General features: G+C 47.4%; 1 protein-coding gene across 2 annotated transcripts in view; it reads left to right on the top strand.

The window, feature by feature from the left end:
* PRDX4 (peroxiredoxin 4) overlaps positions 1 to 23,389 on the top strand; it is a 188,378-nt gene extending 164,989 nt beyond the window's left edge. The window contains exons 6-8 of one of the 2 annotated variants that reach the window (XM_086934548.1): positions 5,700 to 5,734; positions 22,992 to 23,038; positions 23,243 to 23,389. In XM_086934548.1, coding sequence (XP_086790674.1) covers positions 5,700 to 5,734; positions 22,992 to 23,038; positions 23,243 to 23,246 — 86 coding nt within the window. In that variant the 3' untranslated portion in view covers positions 23,247 to 23,389. The remainder of the gene's footprint in view (positions 1 to 5,699; positions 5,735 to 22,991; positions 23,039 to 23,242) is intronic. The other variant, XM_086934547.1, reaches the window with a different exon arrangement.
* Positions 23,390 to 27,502: the final 4,113 nt, after the last annotated feature.

Here is a 27,502-nt window from a genome sequence, read left to right as displayed (position 1 = left end):
GTTTTTCATAGCACTATTTTTACTTAGTGGTGGTTTTCTGCTTTTTATAATTGACTTCTTGTTTTTTGAAGAGCACAAGCACCGACTTCTAGTGACAATTCAAAGTAGTTTCCCTGCCTGGCAATCATACTCTGACTATCACCAGGCACATAAGGGAGTTAGATATATGGGTATTTAACAGCTAGGTTTTTGTCTACCTCATGTAAGTCTAGATATACACACTGTTCGATTTGAAACCACAAAATCTAATCAGGCATCCAGGTTCACAAAAGCTTGATCAAAGGGAATGTCCTCTTGGTTGGTCATGGACATCTTTGTCTTCCTTCCAGTTCCTCTGTTCCCTAGAGGGTTTTGCACAGTTGAAACCGTATAAAATTGATCCTCATTACAACCTAGGCTCAACAATGGTAGTTTCAGTTTTTCATCCAGTTTTCCATCCAACCACACAGGAGACTTCTGTGTGCTGTTCCTTCTTTCAAGGTATTTAGGCAAGATCCTACAGTGCGGCCTACTACTGCTTAAGTTGGTTTTTTGACCCCCTTATGTAGTGCTGCCACTTATCCAGTATTGGTATCTTTCATTGATTCACATGCTAGTCCCACGTAAAAAAAAAATATATATATATATATGTATGTGTATGTGTGTATATATATGTATGTGTATGTGTGTATATATATGTATGTGTGTATATATATGTATGTGTATGTGTGTATATATATGTATGTGTATGTGTGTGTATATATGTATGTGTGTGTGTGTATATATGTGTATGTGTGTGTATATATATATATATGTGTGTATATATATATATGTATATATGTGTATGTATATATATGTGTGTCTATGTGTATGTGTATATATATGTGTATGTGTATATATGTGTATGTGTATATATATGTGTATGTGTGTGTTTATATATATATATGTGTGTTTATATGTGTGTGTATGTATGTGTGTGTATGTATGTGTGTGTATGTATATATGTGTATGTATATATGTGTATGTATATATAGGTGTATGTATGTATATGTGTGTGTGCGTGTATGTGTATGCCGTAAGGTCATTCAACTTCTCCGTTGATTCATGCTCTCCATTGGTGGTCTCTGAAAGCTAACAACGGACGCATCCATGGAGGGCTGGGGAGGCCATCTTCAAGACTAACCGATTCAGGGAAGATGATCCCAACAGTACCAGCAAAAACACATCAACAGTTTGGAACTGCGGGCCATTTATCTCTCTCCAGGCATTTCTTCCAAGGATTGCGGGCTCCTCCGTGCTGGTCCGTATCGACAATACGACCAGCATGTATTACATCAACAAACTGGGGGAACCAGGTCACTATCCCTATCTCAGTAAGCTCTGGAGCTGTGGGACTGGGTTACAGAACACAGTATAACCCTAAGAGCAGAATATGTCAAGGGGCTTCAGAACACTTTGGCCGACACCATCAGCAGATGTCTCTCAGGATGTCACGAGTGGGAGCTGGAGCAGGTGGAGATCTTTTGTGTTTGGGGCAAGCCAACACTAGATCTGTTTGCAACGAGAGAGAACAGCAAATGCCTTTACTACGCCAGCAGATTCAGATCAAGAGGGAACGCCCTGTCCATGCGATGGTGAGGGATTTATGCGTACGCTTTTCCCCCAATACCATTGATGCCGAAAGTGCTTCAAAAGATGAAGAGAAAACGTTGCAGTCTCATCCTGATCGCACCTCGCTGGCCGAGACAATATTGGTTCCACGAGCTGCTCCTATTATCACAGGAACACCCTGTTCGTCTACTTCCAACAGTCACAATGTTGACGAGGGAAAAAGGTCAAGTACTTCACCCAGATCCACAGTCTCTTCATTTGCTCGCATGGCTCCTGACTTCCTAGAATTTAAAGATTTAAAAATATCTCAGGATTGTCTGGAAATATCTAAATTACGTGCCCAGAGTACAGTCGGGACGTATAGTTTAAAGTAGAAACTATTTTGTCATTGGTGTGAGGCAAATGATATTCATCCAGTCCAAGCTCTGGTGGAGGATATCCTTCCTTGCTCTGGTGGAGGATATCCTTCCTTATTTGCTATCTCTAGCCAAAGGGGGACTTGTGTTCTCCTCTATCAAGGTTCACCTCGCTGCAATTTCCAGATTCCGAAAGAGCTCTAACAAACCATCACTTTGCTCTTCATCAGGCAGCGGCCATCTTAGTGAGGGCTCGCGCTGCACGTCGCGCTTCTAGCGCTTATAAACAGGAATTGCGAGCAGGACTCTTGATTGCTGCTAATTCCTCCTGAGGCCTGAGCCGGGAGGCCAATTTTAATTGTGCTGCTGTTTTTACCCTTTTTCCCGTGTGTCCGTTCCCTCCCCCTCGCTCTTCATTTTTAAAACTTTAATTGGAAAGACCTACCCACTACATTTGCGCTGCTCGCTTACAGCGCTAGGACAGTCTCTCTTAGCGAGATTCCTCTTCTTGATTAGGTCGTCTCTCAGACCGGCCTCAGGGGGGACATCTGTTTGTCAGGGAAGTCAGGCAGCGGCCATCTTAGTGAGGGCTCGCGCTGCACGTCGCGCTTCTAGCGCTTATAAACAGGAATTGCGAGCAGGACTCTTGATTGCTGCTAATTCCTCCTGAGGCTTGAGCCGGGAGGCCAATTTTAATTGTGCTGCTGTTTTTACCCTTTTTCCCGTGTGTCCGTTCCCTCCCCCTCGCAGAACTGTACTCCTTCACCTCCATGTACAGCAGGAAGACACGGTGTCCGTGCAATGCCCTCTCCGTGTGTCTGCCCTTACCTCTGTACTAGTTCCTCCCCAGCCTACAGTCCAGAGGAGACAAAACACATTTCTAAGAATTCTCCCCGCATGCCCTATTAATGTAGACAAACTGGTCTGGGTCATGCAGCGCTGCAGGGTACAACTGTGCAAACCCAGGCCTCCATTTCTCAACCACGCCCAACTACCTGAGTTACAACACTAGCCTAAAGGTAAGTTACAAAACAGATCTGAAGTCCATAAGCAACCAGGTGCATTGAGGGATTTGTAGTTGTTCCCTTTCCTTTATTTTGAAAGCTTCGTGAACAGATTTTAGAACGAAGAATAAACTGGCAGGTACTGCTAATGTTAGGATCACTTCACTACCACACGGCCCATGCATTGAACATCTCCACAAGGCAGGGCACCCTAGTTTCTGCTGTTTACCACCCCTTGCATGTCAGAGCTGTTATTTGTTTATTTTGCGGTTTTACTTAGAACGTCCTTAAGCCGGTGGCCAAAGCAAACAGGCAACGAAAGGTGCTGGATGAACAAGTGCCGAGCTCAAGGCATCCTGCACTTCCGTGAGATATGAGGGCAATACACAAATCCTGGGGAAGGTGAGCACATGAGTGACATGTTGCAGGCGGGGGCATTTGCATGCAGTGCGCGCTAACAAGCACATAAGCTCCGGCACGCAGAAGCGCCCACGCACTTCGAAAAATATCAGACCGTATGTGCAGTGGCTGAGGATCTTCGCGGCGGCGAAACTGAAAGCGCGGTGGGAGCGCACGAGACTCCGTCGCCGTGAGCAGAACCAAATCCGCGCGAGGCCAGCTCTTGTCGCTCCCTCTCCCATTCAGAATGCTGGGCGCGTGCCCAGCTCTGGTCTCCCTTTGGCGGCTGAAACGATTGCTATAGTTCTCTGCCGAGAACGCTCTTTGCGCGTCTCTAAACCGAGACCTAAAAAGGGATGCGAGGAGTGCAGAGACTCGCTTAAAATGTTGATCTTTTGCACGATCGTTGTCACGGTCTTTGGTGTAGTTTGATATTCACCAACTGCTGAGCTTTGTCTCTCTCCAAGCATTTCATCCGGGTTACACTGATCAGATGCAAAGAGAATACAATGCATATGTTAACCCTCCTCAAGAGACATCTCAGACTGACAAAGATCTATTAAAGATGGCTGTAACTCAGATTATTCTACCTTTCTGGGTTTCTGCTGTGTTTTGAAGGTAAAAATCGTGTTTCACACAGACTCCTATTGCGTTCTCACACGCTCAGCTTCCGATTTTGTCTTAGCTCTGTGACAACGACGGCAGGGGTCGGTGTTGCATGCGTCTTATGAAGAATGTGGTTTCTGTCATTCCTTACGGGAATGATCTTCACATTATTCGGGCAAGTCGTATAATAAATACACTTTTGAGACAGTCCTGGTGACCTTTCGGGCACATTCAGCCTGGCCTGTGATTGACTCTGCGAGCTTGTGATATGCACTGCAGTACGGTTCTTTTATAGGCATAACCAGCATTTGCAATGCAGCAGGTCACGCATTACTGAAAGCTTGAGCTATTGGCGTTGCATTATTATTAGCAACGCCAATAGCTCAAACATTCAGTAATGCGATACCTATTGCATTGCAAATGCTTGTTTTTTTAGGTCAAAGCCTACTTGACAGCGCAGCTGTCTGGTTTGCTAAATACCTCGTGGGGACCTTCACAAAGACTATCATTGGCTATGTATCTCACATTTTCTTGGTCCCTATTTGCTGTGTTTGTTTTAGGCTGTCTAGCTTGAGTTTATACCTCGTGTGGAGCATTGCCTATTTACTGTATCCTCCAGAGTACTCCTTTCTGTAAAAAGAACTTTGAATCGTGTTCCCGTCACATTTGCTGTGCATTTAAAGACCTGGGTCAGATGTCTCTCTTCCGAAGGAGCTTGATATTTACTTTTTTTCCCCCCTCTGACTTCAAAGTGAGAGGATTTATCTGACCATCTTCCTGTGAAGTTTTTTTTTTCTACTGCACTACAAAGTTTAAATGTCTGTAAATGAATTGTGAAGATATTTTAAAATGTTACAATTAGGAAAGCTCAAATGAAGCCTATTTTTTGTAATTATGAAGTGTGAAGTAAATTAATATTTTAATACTTTCAAGGTTAATCTGCAGAGACCTGTGCTGACAGGCCAATGTGGCAGTTGGCAGATGTGCTGCGCCATCCATGTTGTTGCAGCTGCTTTTCTGGTCTGTGGAGAAGTGCGGTGAGACAGTCAACCGCCATTATACTTTCTCGCTCGGGTGTCCCCAGACAAGGCAGGGATCACTAGAATGGAGTATCTTCCCCTGGTGACAAAACAGCGGGAAACAACTATGATTCCTCCCATTGTTGCTTCAAAGCAGAGTATAACTGGATTTCGTTCTGGTTATTCACTATAAACAGAACAAGTAATTATGATGACTTTTTTTCTCTAATGCCTACGATTTTCTCTAATGCCTACGATTACTAAATTGGCTTGGGTGTACTGAAACTAAATTATAAAAAGTCGCGCTGTTGAGTAAAATGCACAGCCTATGTGGGTCAGAAAAGGTGAGTTCGGTGGCATGGATTTCCCTCGAGGCAGCGTAGTAATGGTCTCTTTATTCCTGCATTGAAATAACATTTTTCAGAAACTTTTAAATAATTGAAGGGTTGAAGATGCATTATTTGTTTTATCAACTTGAATTGATTGTCACCGTGAAAAATTTAATCCCTTAATTCAGAAAGTGAATGGACTTGTAGTGCAAACCTCGCATACTAAGCAACTCCTTTTAGTGTACCCTGTGTTTGATCCTATAAAATCCGAACGTCAGGGCATGCGTTGCACATTGAATATAATTCCTGAGGCGGAACAGAGGACACCTGGATGGTGTTTTAACGTGTATGTCCATTCAAGCTAATTGCGTTTTGTTTCTGCTTTGCCTTTCTTAGTTTGCCCAGCTGGCTGGAAGCCTGGCAGTGAAACCGTAAGTGACGATTGTTTATTGATTTATTTATTTTTTTAAAGGCATGTACCACGGTTTATCAAAATTGTTTTTCTAGGTTGTATCTCTGAATATTTTCGTTGATGTGTGTTTTAACACTTTTGTAGAATAGGGAATTGAATGGCTCTGTAGTTAATTTTTTTTTAACGTTTTGAATGTAACCTTTAACCCCTTCGACGCTCATGACGAGCTGAGCTCGTCATGAACCGCGGGTTTTTAAAAAAGTCAGCGCACAGCGGGAAAACCCGCCGCGCGCATGGTGTTAACATAACATCTTTGTATTCCGAACTTTTTACAAACAACGCTTGCATTTATGTTCGGCAGACTGGTAAACTAAAATATATTTCGAAAGCTGTTTTTACGGTAAAATGAGCACACTAATTTTTGGGGCCCAGGAGTCCTTCGTCACTCAAATGAAGAACTCCCTAACGTATCTGCTCCATATAAGTATTCAGCACTGCAAACTTAAATCTGTAGGATAAAACTGAAATTGCAGCTTGCAATTTGGTAACAATTATCAGAGTTCCTGTTAAGTCTGTACCACCTGTCCATAACCCCTGGGAGCAGCAGATGTAATTGGCCAGATGACAGCCTGCTTATTCTGTTGACAAAAGCAAAACGGTGTAGAGGAATTCATGCATGTGTACCTCCACCTCTGATCTAACCAGTCAGTCAACTGGTGACAGAATTGTCCCTTTAAAAGTGATTTCATTTTAATTAAGTATTTATTTATTTTGAAGTCCAGCTAGATTTCGAGAACTTTCTAGAGGTAGGTAGTCCTTCCAAGGGATATGTCATTTTAATCCTTGCCCGTGGCTTCTAAGTATAATTACCAACTTCCTTTACAGAGAGACTTAACTTAGCTAGGTATTTTATTATTTGAGAACATGAAGGTGAATGTAAAAGTTATTTTATAAGCCAATAAACCCCCCTGCGATCCAATGACACCCAGTCCAATGATTGTTTTTGTCTTTTGATTATTTGAGCTATAGCTAGTTGCTGCATTGTGCCTGCAGAACGCTCTGCCAAGGCTACCGAAACTGTTCTGTCCTTCATAGCAGACTGACCTCGAGACCATGTGGCTCTTGCATAGCTATCTATATGAGTGAAATTAAAGTATAGACCGAAGAGCTGTGCAACACTACACAATAGAAAGGGAAAAATATATGAATAAAAGGATTCATTTATATTTAAGACCCAGACGAAGATTGTCCCTCTCTGAACTGTAGTGTGAGAAGGAAATACTTTCAAGAACACAATGCAAGGCTACTTAAATACCTAAACACCTTTCACTGGTAGATAACCGCAAACTGCCAATAATATTGTTTTTCGTATTTTTTATCAATGGTTAACAAATCGCTCAAATCCTCTTGTGTGCCAAAATGTTTGCTTAGCATGTTTCTGCACTCTGGAATTGGCGCTCATACTCTTTCTTGCCATAAGACACTCAGTACTGCATTCTTTTGTTCCTTCAGAATCCAAGAATGTCATTCTGTACAAATCTGTTATGTTTGTCGTCCATGTGGAATGGTATAAATTGTATACCGCTTCAGACACCATGCATTTATCACACTCTTGCCATACACCCTCCACAGGCTGCTCATCTGCTCCAGAATACTCTTTAGATTGGAGTGCGGTATGCTCAATTACACCAACCGGGCATTCTGCCTCCGATCAATCAGTGCTTCCATATTGGCCTCCAAAGTCCCTTTGCAAGCACATAAAATGCTAACCAACTTACTTCATTCAGTAAAAGACTAAACACCACCTCTTCCTAAAGGTCTTCAGTCCCATCCTATTCTTATAGAACCACCATCTACTGCATCTCCAATCTATTGCCTCCACAAATTGTGTACTACCTGGTATGCACGTTTTGCTTGCACCTTCTGCATCCACTACTTAAGTGTAATGAATGTCACATACTCAGATGCACTTCCCCTTCTGTAAAACCTTGTACTAAATAATAACCACCTGAATGTCACATACTCAGATGCACTTCCCCTTCTGTAATACCTTATCTGAAAGAAACACGTTAGTGTTAGATTCCTTACCTTAGAATATCCCCAGGCGTCAGTCTGGATCCGGAAACTTTTGCGTAGCAGTACCCCTGCGCGTCGGTAGGCGTCGTCTGCAGGCGTCCCCTGCGGCTCCGCGTCCGTCGTTGGCGTCGTGCGCCGTGATGACGTCGCTGGAGTATATAGACGCCGCCTCCGCGCGCTGACGTCAGTTCTTCTTTTTTCCGCGCCAGTGGACGCAGATCTGAAGAGCAGTACTCCGGTCTTTGACCAGGTTTTTTCGAGTTGTTATCACTTTGTGCCTGTTAGGATGCCTGGGTTCAAGCACTGTGATGACTGTGCGCACGATGTCGGTCACAGACCATCACCGCCTCTGTCTCCGGTGTCTGGGCCCCGACCACGACGTGGACTCCTGCGTCGACTGCCGGGCCCTCACCAGCAAAGCTAGACGGGAGCGGTCCCGCAAGCTACTGGAGCTCCGGGTGTCGGCCCCACGTCGGGACCGGGAGCGGTCCCGGTCCGGCCGGAGGTCGAGAAGCGTTCGAGGGAGCGGTCGCGGGGCCGCGCCGAGCGTTCCGGAAGTCGACACCACTCGTCATCCTCGTCAGGTAAGAAACGCAAGAAGTCGGGGCGTCGTCATCGTACCCCCGACTCCCCCGCGATGCGGCCGGGGGTTCGGGTGACCCCAACCCCGCGGCTCCGCGAGAGTCGCCGGCGCGGCCTGCCCCATACCCTCAGGTCCCTGGGCACGGTGCGACGCCTGAGGAGATAGAGGCGTTCCTCATGGCCATGAGGGCCCTGTCTCCTCCGGCGGGTTCCACGGTGCCTGCGGGCCCAGTGAACGCGTCCGGGGGCCCTAGCGGTTCTGCTGACCCTACCTCGACGCCGTCGGATGCTCCGATTCCGGCGCCGATCCCGGCGCCGATCCCGGCGCCGCTAGGGCCTTCGGGGTCGACGCCGGATGGACGCCCATCCAACCCGGCGCCGATTCCATCGGGGTTGCCCGCGGCTCCGCCTCCGCGCGACGCCGGTTCCTCGGTGCCGGCTTCGGGCGGCACTGGGGCTCCGGCGCCGGGCGGCGCCGTCCCCTTACCTTCACCGACGCCGGACGGGCGTCGCTCGACGCCGGTCCCGGCGCCGATGGGGCCCATGAACCCCGAGGTTCCCCTACATCGTTGACTCCAAAAACGGAGAAGATGAAGAGTTCGGTGAAGGTTGGGAGGGGTCCGAGGACCCTCTGTCACGCGAGTGCCAGTATGACCCGGACTGGACAGGTGACTTGGGGGATGCCAGTGGTCTGGACGACTCTCCCAACCCTGGTTTGATCTCTCCTCCTTCCGTGGCATCGGTGGAGGGAGCTGCATATTCTGTGGTGCTGATGAGGGCTGCCAAGGCCTTACACCTTGAGCTCCCCGTCGCGGCCGTGAGGCCTAACATCCTCACCGAGGTCTTCAAACCGCAGTCATGCCCACAGGAGCCACTGCTGCCGTTTAATGAAGCCTTGTCGGGCGTTCTGTTGGGCACGTGGTCCAGGCCCGCTTCAGGTGCGCCTGTCGATCGGAACGTGGCCAGGCGCCACCGTCCTTGTCCGGACGACCCCAAGTTCCTGTCTACCCACCCCACTCCTGAGAGTCTGGTGATCCAGGCCTCGACCTCCCAGTCCGCATTCCCGTCGGCCCCACCCGACCGGGAATCCAAGAGGTATGACCAATTTGGCAAGAAGGTCTTCTCGTCCATTAGTTTGGGCCTGCGGTCTTGCAACACCGCCTGCCTCTTGGGCCGCTACACCCACTCTGTGTGGGATACGGTCGCGGAACTGCTGCCAGAATGCCCCATGGAGGTGCGGGCAAAACTCGGTCAGGCTGTGGCTGAGGGCCGAGATGCAGCGAAATATTCGATACGGTGTGGTCTTGATACGACCGACTCGCTAGGCAGAGCTATGTCAACGACGGTGGCGATTCGTCGCCACGCCTGGCTGAGATCCGCCAATTTTTCGGCAGATGTCCAGAGTACATTGATGGACATGCCGTTTGATGGCTGTCACCTGTTCGGTGACAAGGCGGACCACGCGCTGGAACGCTTCAAGGACTCCAGGGTCACGGCCAAGTCCTTGGGTCTCTCGACCCAGCGTCAGCAACCGGGTTCGTTTCGCCCCTTTCGTGGCCAAGGAAGGGGCGCCCCCACACATGCTGCCAGCCACGCGCCGCAACAATCCTTTCAACGCGGTGGCGGCCGTGGAAACCGCCGTGGTGGCGGTCGGGGACAACGGCGGGGTCAGACCACACCCTCCCCCGCAGCATCTACCCCAAAATCCTCCTAGTCCGTGCTTTCGGCCCCATGTGACGCCAGTGGGTGGCAGGGTTCGCCATCACCACGCTCACTGGCGCACAATCACTTCGGACAGGTGGGTGCTGCAAATTGTCCGAAGGGGCTACTCCCTCCCCTTCGAGACCTCTCCTCCAGCCATGCCACCGCAGAGCCACCGTGTGTCGGGGGACCACTTGACACTTCTGCAGGAGGAAGTTGCGGCCCTCTTGGCCAAGGGGGCCATCGAGCGCGTTCCTGGGCCAGAAGTAGGGCGTGGTTGTTATTCCCACTACTTTCTGGTGCCCAAGAAGGACAAGGGGGGCCTACGTCCTATCTTGGATCTAAGGAACGTCAACGGCTTCCTCCGGAAGGAGAAGTTCAAGATGTTGACGTTAGCTCAGGTCTTGGCTGCTCTAGACCCGCAAGACTGGATGGTAGCGTTGGACTTGCAGGACGCCTATTTTCACATCCCCGTCCTGCCGGCCCACCGGCGTTACCTGCGGTTCACGGTAGGCCTGGAGCACTTTCAGTTTATCGTGCTCCCCTTCGGCCTTACCAGCGCCCCACGGGTGTTCACAAAATTGATGGCGGTGGTCGCAGCCCATCTGCGCAGGTTAGGGGTTTCAGTCTTCCCCTACCTAGACGACTGGTTGTTGAAGGCGGGCTCGCCCCAGACAGTCGTCCGCCACCTTCAAATGACGGCAGACCTCTTGCACGACCTGGGGTTCTCCATCAATGTGCTGAAATCACACCTGTGTCCCTCTCAAAAGCTCCTTTTCATCGGAGCGGTTCTGGACTCGGCGCAGTTTCGGGTTTATCCTCCGGAACGGCGGGTTCGGGATATTCAGGCTTTGATTCCCATCTTTCAGCCGCTATCCCGAGTTTCGGTCAGGTTGACGCTGCGGCTGCTGGGACTGATGGCTTCCTGCATCCTTCTGGTGCATCACGCCCGGTGGCGGATGCGGGCTCTGCAGTGGGACCTGAAGTTTCAGTGGGCCCAGCATCAGGGCAACTTGTCCGACCACGTCTTGATCTCGGAGGGCACTGCGAGACAACTGCAGTGGTGGCTTACGGACCGCGATTGGGTCAGGGGCAAGTCCCTCTCCCTTCCCCAACCGGAGCACGTTGTCGTGACGGACGCGTCCCTCCAGGGCTGGGGTGGCCACTTGGGAGAGGCAGAGATCAGAGGCATCTGGTCTCCGGCGGAGTCCCGGCTCCATATCAACCTGTTGGAGCTGCGGGCGATTCGTCTGGCACTGAAGGCATTCCTCCCCTTTGTCAACGGGAGTGTAGTGCAGGTGTTCACCGACAACACCACCGCCATGTGGTACTGCAACAAACAGGGCGGTGTGGGGTCGTGGACCCTTTGCCAGGAGGCTCTGCGCCTCTGGCAATGGCTGGAACGTCAGGGCGTGACTCTGACGGTTCAACACCTGGCAGGTTCTCTGAACGCCAGGGCGGACGAACTCAGCCGTCGGTGCTCGATGGATCACGAATGGCGTCTGAACTCGGACGTGGCGCGAGGCATCTTTCTGCAATGGGGAGAGCCTTGGTTAGATCTATTCGCCACAGAAGAGAACGCGCAATGTCATCAGTTCTGCGCGTTGGAGTTTCCAAGACGGCACTCGCACGGCGACGCCTTTCGGCGCGAGTGGAGTTGCGGTCTGTTATACGCCTTTCCGCCTATACCACTTCTGCCCAGAGTGCTGAAGAAGATCAGGCGCGACCGGGCTCAAGTTATCCTTGTGGCTCCGGACTGGGCTCGAAGGTATTGGTATCCCGAGCTACTCAGCATGTCAGTCGGTCCCCCGATCCGCCTGCCCCTTCAGGAGGACCTTCTGTCGCAGCAGCAGGGGACGGTCCTCCACCCGAACCTGTCCAGTCTCCACCTCCATGCTTGGAGATTGAGCGGCGGCAGTTGAGGCCATTTGACTTGCCTCCTGAAGTCTGTGATGTTATTCTGGCAGCCAGGCGTCCCTCCACTAAGTCGGTATACGCCTGTCGGTGGAACAGATTTGTGGCATGGTGCACAGCAAAGGCTGTGGATCCTCTTTCTGCCCCTCTTTCGGAGGTTCTTCTGTTTCTTCTTTCTCTTGCCCAGCAGGGCTCTGCTCTGGGCACTATCAAGGGCTACCTTTCTGCCCTTTCAGCCTTTTTGAGGCTTCCTGATCAGCCTTCTTTGTTCAAATCCCCGATTGTAACTCGATTCTTGAAAGTCATCACTCACATGTTTCCACCTGTTCCGTTTGTGATGCCTCAGTGGGATTTGAATCTGGTTCTGACCTTTCTAATGTGTGCTCCCTTTGAGCCCCTTCATTCTTGTCCTCTCCGTCTCCTGACTTTAAAGACGGCTTTCCTGGTTGCCATCACCTCTGCCAGGAGGGTGAGTGAGCTCCAGGCTCTTTCTGTCCAACCTCCTTTCCTGTCCATTCATCCTGACAAGGTGGTTCTGAGGACTAGACCTTCTTTCCTGCCCAAGGTTGTTTCGGCCTTTCACATCGGGCAGTCCATCACCCTCCCTTCCTTCTTCCCACCTCCGCATCCTTCAAAGGATGAAGAGCGGCTCCATCGTCTGGACCCAAAACGTGCGCTTTCATTCTATATGGATCGCACACGCCAGTTCCGGGTGGATGACCAACTGTTTGTTGGCTACGTGGGTGCGAAGAAGGGACGGGCGGTTTGTAAACGAACCATCTCTCGATGGGTCGTCCTCTGCATCAAAGCGTGCTACTCTTTGGCTCGGAAGGAGCCTCCTGTTGGGCTGAGGGCCCATTCCACTCGGGCCACGGCGGCTACTACTGCCTTGGGCCGGGGAGTCCCCTTGCAGGACATTTGCCAAGCGGCTACGTGGGCCTCGCTGCACACTTTTGCGAGGCACTACTGCCTGGACAGTCAAGTCCGGAGGGATGGCTTCTTTGGCCGTTCTGTCCTCCAGGACTTTCTGGTGTAGTTTTGTATTGGTTCGCAGACCCACCACCGGGGTTGGTATTGCTGGGGTATGTATTCTAAGGTAAGGAATCTAACACTAACGTGTTTCTTTCAGATGAACAAGTTACTTACCTTCGGTAACGATATATCTGTAAGAAATATTAGTTAGTGTTAGATTCCTTACCGAACCCACCCATCCTCCCCGTTCTGCGAACTGATACCTAGGGTTAAGGACATCCCTTTCAGGGCCCTAGTTTTTACATGGCACCAGTGTTGGTTCTCTCATGGCTCTGCGTCTCCTGGCGCGGAAAAGCTGTGTGCAAAGAACTGACGTCAGCGCGCGGAGGCGGCGTCTATATACTCCAGCGACGTCATCACGGCGCACGACGCCAACGACTGACGCGGAGCCGCAGGGGACGCCTGCAGACGACGCCTACCGACGCGCAGGGGTACTGCTACGCAAAAGTTTCCGGATCCAGACTGACGCCTGGGGATATTCTAAGGTAAGGAATCTAACACTAACTAATGTTTCTTACAGATATATCGTTACCGAAGGTAAGTAACTTGTTCGTACCAAATAATAACCTCCTGGTTACAGCATTGTGTTAAAATACAATGCAGCATATGGATTCTTGGGATGTTTACTGTCCATTTTTACAGAGAAGTCAAAGTAAGAGTCTTATCTAATGAAGAGATGTGAAGGATCCCTACTCAAGTGGTTGCTGTTTGTCGGTATCCACAGTAAGGGAGTGTGACAATGGGATTTTTGTGATCCTTGCTTTAATTAGAATCTCTCCTCCCCACTCAAACATTCATAGCTGGGAAATAAAGATTTAAGCAGTAAAAAGCAATTGTGCAGTTTTCATTTTCATCTGAATTGTGAAATTCTATCTGTGGAACTAATTTTGACAGGTTGTTGACAGAGCTTCCTACATCATACATGGTCGAATTCTTGCTGCATTATTGTACGGTCTCTCGTTGCCTACCCTATTCATCTATTGCCTTCTCAAAGCAAGGTGACCACTTTTTACCCATGGTAGGGGGGTATGCTTCCTACCTCTTAGATACCGAAAAGGAATTAAGAATGACCATTGAGTTTGTGTCCCTCTAGAGCAGACTAATTTTGGGAACAATGTGCAATGGATTAATCTGCTTTATACCCCAATCATCTTCAATTGAATACCTCCAAATCTCTATAATAGGGAAGAGTAGCTTTGACTAGATTTTTATTTCTAACATTCTAGTAACTCTATCCTGAAAGTCCTTCACTTGACTCAAGAGGACTGTCTCAGAGTTGATGTGTAAGGGGCAGAAGAAAGGGTCCCTCGCCTAACGGGCACTGCCTTTAATGGAGGGCTGTGTTAGGGTGCCAGATTTAAAATGTTATTTGGCAGTGCAATTTCAATGGTTGGGAGATTGATGGTGGAGGTCAAAACTGCAGCAACATTTTTCTCTGAAAAAGTGCTAGGACACACCGGGACAGTCCTAGTAATAGTCATAGAAATATTGGGGGAGGATCCCTAAAAGTCTGGTGACACCAAACTGATGGCCATAGTGCAGTGTTGCTGGTTTAGAAGTGCCCAGTGAAGAATTATTGAAGCTCCATATGCTCGCTGCGTTCCACTGACATGCCCCTGGGTTTGACTTCAATGGGTGGGTAGCAGCCAAGGATAGTGGATTGAAGTGGGTACCACCAGAAAAAGTGACCTGTTGAGGGAGGGTGACTGGCAACACGGAGTAAATCGGATATACAATATATCTGTACAGTTTTATCACCCATGGCACAGTAGTGTACACAATAAGATAGACGTGTCCCTGAGCTGGATGAACCTACTGAAAAGGTGCTAGGACTAATGCTTACTCTGAGCATAGGACTCGCAGCTGTAATCCAATGCCTCTTTACCAAGCAGTCGTAATGGTAGTTTAGCCAAACGGAGTCCTTGCTCAAGCTTTAGAGAAGGGAGACTAGGTTGCAATCATAAAAGGTACTCCTGCATCTTGAAATTCCCGTGTTCAGTTAGCGGAAACCTCTCCTCTGCACAATAAGAGCTTCAGAGCACCTCAGGCCAGTGCTGTAGTGGAAAGGAGGGATGTCTTAGCCCATTTGTAGTTAAACCAAAACCTATTCCAAATAATGCAAACCTGGCGGTTATCATGGCATTTAGCATAAAAGCAGATGTCTCCTTATAAAGGTACCCATTCTTCCATACCTTCCTTTCTACTAAAAACCTTCCAACAAAGGTCTGTTACTCCAGCTAGCAAGTGGTTCCACTGGCAAAGTGAACATCTATGTGGACTAACTACTCCCTAAAGTCTAATTTGTCATCCAGAATTGACAGTCTTTGCATAGCGAATACCTTCTACCATCATCTTGAAAATGATGGAATGAGGTACTTTGACTGGAAAATCAGAGCAGTATACTTTCTGTTCCCTGCGCCAGCATTCCTTGGAAATTCTTTTCTTAACTCTCCAATGCCGACGAGGACGTCACAATAGCACGGCTCCATATTGACGTCATCGAAGCCATAAGACCTCGTCTGCATGCTGACGGTGGTTCCCTTTATTCTGGGCCATCGACTCATAAGTGGTTTCTGGGAGTCTCCGTTTTACATGTGATCAAATTGTGTCTGAGGCATGTAGAGCTGTAGATTGCATACTTTTGCATAGATCGCCATCTGGTGTTGGGCTCGGACGTTTGGACTTTGTTTTTGGCTTGGAAGAAGTCTTTGTAGTCACAAGGTAGGTGACTCCTCTTAGGACGATAGTGCGCATGCGCATCAACTCCATCTCCAGATTTTTTTTTCCGCAATTGGGTTCGGATGTGATTTGTTGCGCTTCGGTGTCTGTTTGGAACCCCCTTTGAAGCGCAATCCCTCTCCACTCGACGGTATTGTCTCAATCACGTTTCCCATTAGACGTGCTTCTTTAAAACTATCTCTATCTTTGATGCGGGATGTTGGGCCTATCCGCACAGACCAAGCCAGCAGTAAATGGAAAGGACTCCTTTAAAAAAAAATGCAGTGGGTGTGGTGCGAAGTTCACACACACGTACTTGCATGAGGTTTGTTATCTCTGCCTCTCCCTGGAGCACGAAGACCAGAACTGCGAGGCCTGTGCGTATTTCAGGTCGAAGAAAACCATCTGTGATAGTCGTGCTCGATGTCACAAAATGTTTTGCGGAAGCAGCTTGATTCCCGGACATCTCGGGGGCTGATCCCAATGTCCAGCCGGAGCAACAAGGTGATTAAGACCTTGTTGTCTCCGAGGCTAGCGACTCCGACACGGAGACGGTGGCCCCAGCTCAGCTGTCCGTGAGTACCGAAACCCCTCTCCCAAAAACCAAACCTAAGGCTCCGGCAGCATTTCTCAGACTCCCCACCCTCGGGCCTGGCTATGAAACCTAAAGACAAGCCTTCCGACTCTGGCTCAAGCCAGCCCCATTCTGATGCAGAAAAGTCACCTTCGGCACCGAAGCACAAAACCAAAGATGTGCCACACCTTTCTTCTGCAACGAATACAGCCTCAATGCCGAAGCCCTCTGCATAGAAACACACTAAGGACAAACATTTGGAGCCGAAAACTCCTTCGGAGCCAAAAAAAGTCTTAGCCACAAACTCCTATACCAAAACCTAAGGAGTCCAAGACCCAGCAGAAAGCCTCCGACTCTGTCTAAAGAACATTCTGACCCTAAATCTTCGGCACCGATAAAGTACATTCTACCCACACAGACTGTTCAGATTTTTCGGATCAAAACGAAAAACTCTTTATATTGACTCCGAGAACGGTAAAGTTGTTGCCAGACCTCCTAAAAATGAAACTGGACACTTCAGAGCAATATGAAATACCCATGAAACGAAAGGAAATGAGCACCAACACTTCTCCTCCACCTGATCCAAATCTCTTAATTTCTCCAGCACACTTCCCACAACATAATGTTTCACCTCAACTAAAAGATGATGATGAGGATTATTATACCGATGGGGCTGGGAATGGAGATCCAGATAGGGATGATGATGCACATACCATCCATAACAACATCGTGCCTTGGGATGACTACAACACAGATACCGACCCACATAATGACCCGGACCTCTATCCACCTAGGCAATTGCCACCAGATGACAATATTGGTTTTGCCCAACTAATTAATAGGGTTGCTCAATACCACGGAGTACAATTACATTCTGATTCCTTAGAAGAAGACTTTTTACTCAAAACCTTTGCACCCGCACAAAAGTCCACGTACACCCAACCAATGTTAAAAGGCATGCTAAAACATGCACCAGATGTTTTTAAGGACCCTGTCGGAACCAGGATGCTCAACACCAGGGTGGACAAAAAATATAATGCACCTCCCAGTGACCCAGTTTACATGAAAGGTAAGGTCCTTTTGGATTCCCTTGTGTCAAATGCACGCAAGAGGGCAAACTGAGTGCAGGCGACACCCCTCCTGATAAGCAGTCCAAACTGATAGAGGCATCTTGAAAACGCATTGTCACAGGCTGCAAATCATTGGCGCATTGCCAATGCCCAAGCTTTGTTGGCCAGGTATGACAGAGCTCATTATGATAAGCTTGAAAAGCTCATGCAACACCTTCCTGACCAATATAAAGAAAAATCTAACAACCTTATACAGGAGGGGAAATTAATAACGAAGACCTCAATTAAATGTGCGCTCGACGCGGTTGATACCGCATCTCGTGCCATTAACACTAGCGCTTTGCTACCCTGGCACACGTGGCTCCCAATCTCCGGATTCAAGCAGGAAGTGCAATCTGCTATTCTTAACCAGCCCTTTGATCAAGAGCATCTTTTCAAACCCACAGTGGACACATCTTTAGAAAAGATGAAAGAAGATACTGACACTGCTAAGTCCATGGGGGCCTTGCAATTACCTTCCCCTAGAGGTTCTTTTCACCGCTCCTTCTACAGGGCTGGCTCCAAAACCATTGGCTCCGAACATCACTCTTCTTCCTGTAAGAGCCCCACGCAAACGTCATCCAGAGGATACTTTTGCAGAGGCTACAGAGGCAACAGCGGTAAGGGAAGAGGTCGCGGTGACCATACTCGCTACTCCCCTACCTCCAAGCAGGGACTTTCCTTCACTCCCTCCCCCCCCCCCCCCCCCCCCCCCCCCCCCCCCCCCCCATTATCCCACTCCTGTTGAGGGACGTTTCTCACAGTTCCTACCTGTCTGGAATTCAATCACAACAGACAAGTAGGTAAGACAAATTATCCTGTATGGAACTCTCCTACTCCCCCAAGTATTCCTCCATGACCACGTCCAATGTCCTTGGAACATCTGACACTTCTCAAACAAGAGGTTCTCTCTCTATTACAAAAACATGCAATAGAGCAAGTCCCCTTGCCTCATCAAGGCACAGGGGTTTACTCCCTCTATTTTCTAATTCCAAAAAAGGACGGCTCTCAGGCCAATATTGGATCTCAGACTACTAAACCTCTACATTAAGTCGGACCACTTCCACATGGTCACTCTCCAACAGGTGCTCCCACTGCTTCAACAGGACTACTTTCTCTCCACTCCGGGTTTAACACCATCGCTGCTGCAGCAATTCCCCTCCTGTGCTGCAGATCCTTCATTCCCATTGCTCATGACTAGCTCAGCTCGTCATCAGCACAGCTCCACCGTGCCTCATGATGAGGTGTTCTCTTCATGAGCATCGAAGGGGTTAAAGGATGCCTATTTTCAGATTCCCATTCACCCTGTTCACAGGAAATATCTCCGGTTCGTGGCAAATGGTCAACACTACCAATTCATAGTCCTCCCATTCTGGGTGACTACAGCAACCAAAGTCTTCAAGTGCCTCGCAGTAATTGCGGCTTACTTACGAAGACAACATATTCATGTCTTCCCTTATCTGGATGACTGGCTCATAAAAGCCAAGTCACACAGCAGCTGTGTGCAACACACACCCAAAACAATACACCTGCTTCATGACTTGGGGTTCACGATGAACCTCTCCAAATCCCACCTCCAATCATCCAGCATACAACAATATCTAGGGGCTACAATAAAACACCTCAAAAGCTCTATCATACCCCGACCTAGCACCATGCAATCTGTAATAGCAAAATCTCATCCTCAACACTCACTACCAGCTCAGGCGTTCCTGCAGCTAATCTGGATGATGTTCTCTTGCATTCTCATCGTCCCTAATGCAAGGCTCCAAATGTGTCCCTTACAGGAGTGTTTCACAGGTCTGTGGAATCGGGCTCAAGGTCAGCTAACAGATCAGGTGTTGGACGGCCGTACCGATCTCTGCGGTGGTGGAACAACCAAAACCTTTCCAAAGTGACGCCGTTCCTCGACCCGGTTCCACAGATAGTGCTAACAGCAGACTCCTCGCTCACCGGCTGGGGAGCTCATTTTCAAAACCATACTATTCAGGGCATGTGGACCCCTCAGCAAAAACCATTCCACATAAATTACCTGGAATTGTAGTCAATCTTCCTAGCACTAAAATCTTTTCAACGCCACCTAGTAGGCAAGGCTGTCCTGGTCCGTACAGACATGACAGCAATGTATGACATACACAACCGGGGAAGGACCTGCTCTCTGCAGCTTTCACACCTAGCTCAAAGCATATGGAGATGGGCCATTCTGCAAAACATACATCTCCATGCAGAACACCTCCAGGAGTACACAATCAGATTGCAGATCTGCTCAGTCATCAAACACAGCAGATCCACGAATGGAAACTTCATGCTCAAGTTCTCCTTCCATTCTTTCAGATGTGGGGCCACCCAGAAATAGACCTGTTCGCCACACACCAAAATGCAAAATGCCCAAGCTTCGCTTCCAGGTTTCCACACCCATTGTCCAAAGGCAATGCCTTGTGGGTAAACTGGTCAGGCAAATTTGCTTCCGCTTTTCCGCCTCTCCCGCTCATTCTGCTAGTGGTTCGGAAGCGCAAACAGCATTCCCTCACCATTATCCTGATTGCTCCAACATGGGCCCGACAGCCATAGTTCACAACCCTCTTGGAACTATCAGTAGTTCCTCGTCAAAAGCTATGCCTCTCACCCAAGCTTCTCACTCGGAACCATGGAGAGATAAGGCATCCAGATTCCAGTCAACTCAACCTTGCGATCTGACACCTGAAATCTTAGTTTGGCTACCTCAAGCTCCCGACAGACAGCATGAACATCATTAAAGAGGCTAGACGTCCTACCACCAGAGTTTGCTATGCCACAAAGTGGAAAAGATTTGTAATTTACTGTACAAATAACAAAATGAATCCACTGGATGCTTCTATTCAAAACCTTGTCTGTTAAATTTTGCTTCTACAACAATGTAACATAGCGTATACATCCATCAGACTACATCTCACTGCAATAGCAGCCTATCTCCAAAACAGACACCACTTGTCTTTGGTTAAGGTACCAGCTATCAAAGCTTTTATGGAAGGACTTAAAAGAATGATTCCACCTAGAGGTCCACCCTCTCTAGTATGGAACTTAAATATTGTCCTTACCAGATTCATGGGTCCCCCCCCCCTTTGAACCTCTGCATAAATGCGAACTACAGTTTCTCATCTGGAAAGTAGCTTTCCTAGTTGCCATCACCTCTCTTAGAGTTGGTGAACTCCAGGCATTAATCCTAGAAGAACCAATTCTGTAAATCCATCACTACTAAGTGGTTCTTAGGACTAACCCAGAATTTCTACCTGAAGTTTTCTGCTTTTCACCTTAACCAGTCTGTAGAACTCCCAGTGTTTTTCCCTCTACCAGACTCGTTAGCAGAACAAGCTCTTCACACGCTAGATTTACAAAGAGCAATACTTTACTACATTGAAAACAAAATCCTTTAGAAAGACTAAACTACTATTTGTGGCTTTCTCACCACCTCATAAAGGCAGTCATATCTCAGAAACTGGGATTTCAAGGTGGAATGTTAAATGCATGCAAATATGCTATGTTAAAGCCAAACGCACGCTAACCATTCCCCCTAGAACTCGCTCCACACGTAAACTAGGGGCATCTATGGCCTTCTTAGGGAACATTCCACTAGATGAAATCTGCAAAGCAGCAACTTGGTCTACACCACACAGGTTCACAAAACACTATTTTGTAGACGTGCAAGCAAAACAAGCTAGTGTGGGCCAGGCTGTATTATAACACTTTCAAAACACTGCAACAGATGCATGTAGCCACTGCTAAGAGGATAACTACTACACTGTATAGTCTATGCACAAGTATACAATCTACAGCTCATGTTCCTCGAACGGAAAATGCTACTTACAAGTATGCATCTGTTCTTGGCATGTAGAGCTGTAGATTAGTATACACTTACCCGCCTTCCCGGATACCTCCATCTGTTTAAGTACCATCTTACTTGGATACATTATACATTGACATCCTTCTCTGTTTCTTACTAACTCCATCATAACCCTCCATTACAAAACAATCTGGAGATGGAGTCGATGCCCATGTGCACCATCATGGTAAGGAGGAGTCGCCTACCTTGTGATTATAAAGACTTCTTCCAACGCAAAAACAAAGTGCAAACATCCAAGTTCAACACCAGATGGCGAACTATGCACAAGTATACAAATCTACAGCTCTACATGCAGAGAATAGATGCATACTGGTAAGTACCATTTTCCTTCTACTGTCTACTTCTTGTTGCAGTGAGAAAGGCTATTACGAAGAAGTCTGGTTTCAAGCCCTGCAGGCAGTGTGGGGACCAAATGTCCATCATGGATACCCACAACAACGGTCTCTGGTGTCTTTCTTCCGACCACGGCATAGGGTGTTGGTGCTGTCGGAAGATGATCCCGAAGGTGCTGAAGGAACATGAGGCGAAGCTCTTCATGGCGCGGGCAAAAAAAAGAGACTAGGGCTCGCAAGAGACCATATTTGTCAACCTCACCTACTACGAAGTTGGCGAGAAGCAGAAGAAAAAGAGAAGACATGGGTCTCAACGTCTATATTCGAAGGGCTGGGCTTCGAGGTCTGCTTCCCTTGTACAGCAGGGTCGTGACAAGATTACCATCTCGCCGTCACCAACTCCTTCTCCGCAGGTGACTCCGGCCCACTCTGGCATCTAGGGGTTCACCGGCGCCTAGTGATTCTCTGGCACTCAAGGAGTCTTCTCCTGCGGCTTTGCCTGTACAGACAGATGTCTCCGGCACCGCAGCTTCAGCCCTCCATAAAGCCTCGGATGGATCCAGACCATGGGTCTTCAGATCCTTCTCCTTTTCCAGGACCAGGAGCAGATCCGTTGCATTTCCTAAAGGCGACGTTTGGCATGTTTGCCAAGGGATCTTACCCTACCAGTGCGCCGTCTGGCTCCCTGGGTCAGCTTGCCTTTAATTTGGCGCCCCCCAGTAGTATGCCCAGGCACCTTTCATGCCGATGGCTCTTTCATGGCAGTTTCTGGCACCAAGGTTTTCGACTCCGACACCTCAATCTCTGGCGCCGTCTGGTGTTGGCCTACGTCTTCCCCTATTCGAGCGGCACGGTTGCCCACTTCGGAAGGTCCTCCTTTGGCGCCGCATTCCAGGAGGGAAGCACAAAAACTGCTGTAAGAGGAGTACCAGCAAGAACATGAGGAAACGCCGACATGGTCTTCTTGTGGCTCAGATGGCGCCATACGGAGTAGCAAGCAGAGCTGTGCCATTGTGACTTCCTCATTGGCATAGATCTAAAAAAAGAACTTCTGTGGAATGCTGGCACAGGGGTAATTCAAAAAGTGAGAAATCCGCAGGCAGATACTCGATCCACCAGAAAAACTTTTACCAAAGGTAAGTCATTTGTTCTTTTAGAAGAAAAAAGCTCAGTAAACCAGCATAACCCATTTGAAGACCAGGTGATATCAATGCCCAAAGATAAAGGCAAATTTTCGATTTGTGATTTAATTTGCTGCTTTGAAGAGTCTGTAGTATTTGTCTCTCATACAAAATGTTGCTAGTAGCTAGCAATGTATATTATCTGAATTATGCCTGCTAAATATTTGGTTCAATTAGATCAATCCAGATGATGCCATGAAAGCCTGGTGGCCAAGGGAAGAGCTGTAAGTACATAGGGGTACATGGTTACACCTTTTAATTCAGATACATTTTACTTTCATTGGGTTTATTTCTGGGGCACACAAGTGGTGCTTGCAAATGGTAGTCCTGAAACATTTATTTGTTCATATCAAATCCTCTTTGATAATATGTAGAAGTAAGACATTTGACTAACAATTGTCTAAAAACGTTTTCTTTATTTCTTGCAGATAATCCCAGATCCAGCAGGAAAACTTAAATATTTTGATAAGCAAAATTGAATTCTACATCGTTGAACAGAGCTGGCACTACTTATCATTGCTCACTTGTACAAATGGATCTGGTGTCACCAAATAAAATTCTAGTACTTTTCTGTATACTTTTTTAGTTGTCTAATTTGTTAGTATTCAAAATTGTCCCATTGCATGTAAAATATTTAAGCCGCTGTAGCTGCCCTGCTTACCTTTGAGAAGGTTAGATGGTGCCAGGTCAGCAAATTGTAATCTACTAAGACCATCTCATGAAACAGAAACGCTTAAACAGCAATTTACTCTGCAATATGATCAAAGCGCATGAATTTGTTGTTTAAAAAAAGAAAAACCAATTCTCGACGCACTTTTTGAGTCTATTAACCTTACTCATTTACTAGCAAAACAACCATTAGTTTTACAGCTTGGTAAAACCATAAAACCCTACTGTGAGTGTTCAGAAGCTCCAACAGGACATTGCTTGAGGTACATCTAATCACGGCAAAGTAAACTTTTGGGTCTATTTTGTGGGGCCAGGTGAGTAAAACAGAATATGGCTTACAGATATTAGCAGAAGTTTCAGAAATATATATATATGTAGCTAATTTGAAAAAATTGTAAGCAATTGAATAGACCCTACACCAGGCTTCCGGTTGCAAGAAAGTTCCTTCTTCCCAGGGAACCATATTGGGCCTATAAGTGTGTATTGAAAATGCTCACTCATGAGATTCTTCCTTACAGGGTGTACTTGTGTGTGTTCCGCCTAAGGGTTCATTATAGCCAACTGTCACTTTTCTTCAATCCAAAGTTAAATCATCCTTTGGGATCTGACTTATTTCTTCTCGTAAACAGTCTGTGCAGTTGTGGCTCTCCCATTCGAAACCAGAGTGGAGCACATTTCAATGGGTATAACTGGGATCCATCCAGCAGCATGCTAAGTTTGCTTCCCACTTAAGCTAAATTAGTTCTCTCGTAGGGTATTTCCATGTATAGTCATTAGTACTTGAATAGTCCTGCCCACGTGTAGGGACCCTGGAGCACTTCTTAGATCTACCTTCTTAAGTGAATATTTTTCGCCTTTCTTCAGGAAGGCCTGCAAAGACACTTAAGAGATAGAAAGACAATAATGCAGCCTAAATACATAGGCTATACTGACCGCATTATCATCCGTAATTGTAAAAAGATGGCCAGTACGCTAAATTTGTGTAGTTTTACTAGTATTAAACACAGAATAATCTCCTTCAGAAAATCCCTTTCTTCATGATAGAGTTGAAAGGAAAGGACAGAGTATCCCCCTATAGGCTGCCATTATATGTGTTTAAAAATAGAGGTTGTGACATTTTAAGATCCCAGACACCAACAATATCCCATCATGCACAGCCAGTGGCAGTAACTTCCGTTCTTTTTTCCTTCTCCTGTTGACAGGACCCTGGAGCATTGAGCTCTACCATTTTGGTGTTTCTCTTGTAAATTCACTTCTAAATGTAGCATTTTTCTGCTTCTCTCGACTACTCTGGTCTTCCACTTCGTGATCGTTTTTTTTTTGTTAACCGAAACGTAGCAGTTTTTCGCTTAAAAATGTCATCGGTTTTTGAGAAGTGACCAAACTGTGGTAGGAAGAAGGCCAAGACTGATCCTCATGGTGTGCATATTTGATCTTTCTGCTTATGTTCTCTAACTGCAGAACGTACTCTGCGTGAAAGAGAAAATCCAGCTTCAGGGAACTGAAGAGTGAAGAAAACGGGCCAAGTCTTCAAGTGGCACTCCAGGGCGAGGAGAGGGTCATTCCTCTACCAGTGCTCTGTCTTAAGCTTCTGGGGGGCTCCCCAGTAGAAGAAGGGCTGAAAAACAGCCCCCGTCGACGTCTAGGACGATGACCTGGAGAGGAGGTACAGCACCGACTTGTTCTCCATTGACCCAAGGCTCTGGGTCCAAACTACATCATTGTTCAACGTTGGGAAAAAGACTTGTTCTCCATTGACCCAAGGCTCTGGGTCCAAACTACATCATTGTTCAACGTTGGGAAAAAGATAATTGGCGTCTATTTTGAAGCAGACAACGATTCCACCTCCGTTGGAGTCAGGACATCTGCCGCGGACTATGACACCTCGTAGGTCGCTGGTGAAAACCTTGTCTCACAGGCATAGTTGCGAGACTTCCCCAGCGATTGTCGCCGAGTCATCGCCTATCCCTCAAACAATCCAAGTTCCAATTGCACCAATTACTACTGGAAGCAAACATTCTCTTACAGAAACAGGCAGCGGAACCCGTTCCTCCATTACTAGCCAGGGGGCTATACTCCAGATTCTTTCTTGTCGAAGAAAGATCAGAAGAGTTCAGACCTATTCTCGACCTAAGACCGGCAACAAGTGGATTCAGAGAGATAGGTTCAGAATGCTAGCATTACACCAAATCTACCCTCAGCTACGAGGAGATTGGTTATGCACAATCTACCTTCAAGACACATATTTCCATATTCCCTTCTTACAGAAGCATTGCAAGTTCTTGAGGTTCAGTGGGGAACAACCACTACCAATACTGTGTGCTCCCATTTGGCCTGAAGTCCGCACCCGGGTCTACACGATTGACTAACACCTTGAATGCTACAGCAATTCCCACTTGGTGCTGAAGTCTTCAGATTCCCATTGTTCATGACGAGCCCAGCTCGTCATAAGCACGCGAACAGTGTACTGCATGACGAGCTGAGCTCGTCATAAGCAGGGAAGGGGTCAAGGCATCCACAGCTCTGGAAGCTCAGCTGCATTTCAATTGGACTTCTGATTTTTCCTTCGGCTGGGTCTTCACATCAACCAGGTAAAATCCATTTTGGTTCCAGTACAATGCTTGCAATATCTGGGAGCTTCCATCGATAATTGCATTGAAAATGTGTGTCCTTTGGTGGAGAGGCGCTAATCGATCCTTCGGAAGACTCAGTCATGGCACTGTCTCGCCCGACTGTGAGAGCTCCTAGGGTAGATGGCATCCTGTATATTCCTCACTCCGAAAGCACTTCTCCACATGAGACCTCTGCAGGAATGCCTGGAGGATTAATGAGATCAGCGAACAGGAGACTGGGAAGACTGGATTAAACTCGACACACCCTCCAGTCCATCAAATGGTGGTGCTACGCCACCAATCTCCTAGGAGGCATCCCATTTCACAAGCCGATGCCTCTTCAGGCCATAGTCTTGGATGACTCTCCTGGGATGGGGAGCCCATACAGCGCGACTTCCAATCTAGGGCAAATGGTCACACATGGAATCTACTTATCACATCCATCTCCTAGAGCTGCGACCAGTTCACATGGTGTTGAAAGCCTTTCGTCCATCACTCACTTCCATCTCCCTGCTTGTACAGAAGGACAATACGACAATGTGATACCTCAACATGCGGGGTGGTTTGAGGTCCAGACCTTTGTCTCGGGAGGCCCAGACTATCTGGAAACTGCTTCTGGCCTGAAACTTGACCATAACAGCAACTCCCCCTCCCAGATGTTCAAAATGCGCATGCCGATTCTCTAAGCATGGCTCCTGAGATAGTACAATATGGACAATTTAACTTACCCTGAAGCTACATGGACATCCTCCAAGCTAAGCGGCCATCAACGAGGCCCGCCTATGCTCACAAATGGAAGAGATTCTATATTTGGTGCTCCTCAAATCATGAGGATCCTACCTCTTGCCAGGAAGAGGTCATTCTCACAGATTTGTTTCTTCTGTCATAATCTGGTCGTCAATTTTCTTTCATTAATATTCATTTGGCAGCCCTTAATGCCTACAGGAAATCTACTTCACAAACTTACATTTTCAGAATTCCTGTCATTAAAGATTTCCTGGAGGGTTTAAAGAACGTTTTTGTTTCCATTAAGAATCCTTCTCTTCCCTTGGAATTTTAATGTGGTACTTTGATGTATGGGCTCAAAAGGTTTTTGCATAAAGCAATCTTCTCTCTAGCATCTGTCCTGGAAGACTTCTTTCCTTGTGTCTATTACTTCTGCCGCAGCGTTGGCAAACTCCAGCCACTATGCTGTAAAGAGCCATATACAGTTTTCCATGCATCTAAAATGTTTGAGGACTCATCCGAAGTTCCTCCTTAAGGAGGTTTTGGATTTTCATGTTAACCAGACCATCTCCTTGCCTTTTTTTTCCAGCATCATTCTTCTCCAGTGGAGAGAGCTCTTCATTCCTTGGATGTAAGACTGGTTTTAAAATTCTATTTGGATAAAACTAAATCTGCGGAGAT

This window comes from Lissotriton vulgaris, chromosome 8 (genome assembly GCF_964263255.1).
Source record: "Lissotriton vulgaris chromosome 8, aLisVul1.2, whole genome shotgun sequence".
Classification (NCBI taxonomy): domain Eukaryota; kingdom Metazoa; phylum Chordata; class Amphibia; order Caudata; family Salamandridae; genus Lissotriton; species Lissotriton vulgaris.
Note: the sequence above shows the minus strand (reverse complement) of the source record. Positions and strands in the feature narration are given on the sequence as shown.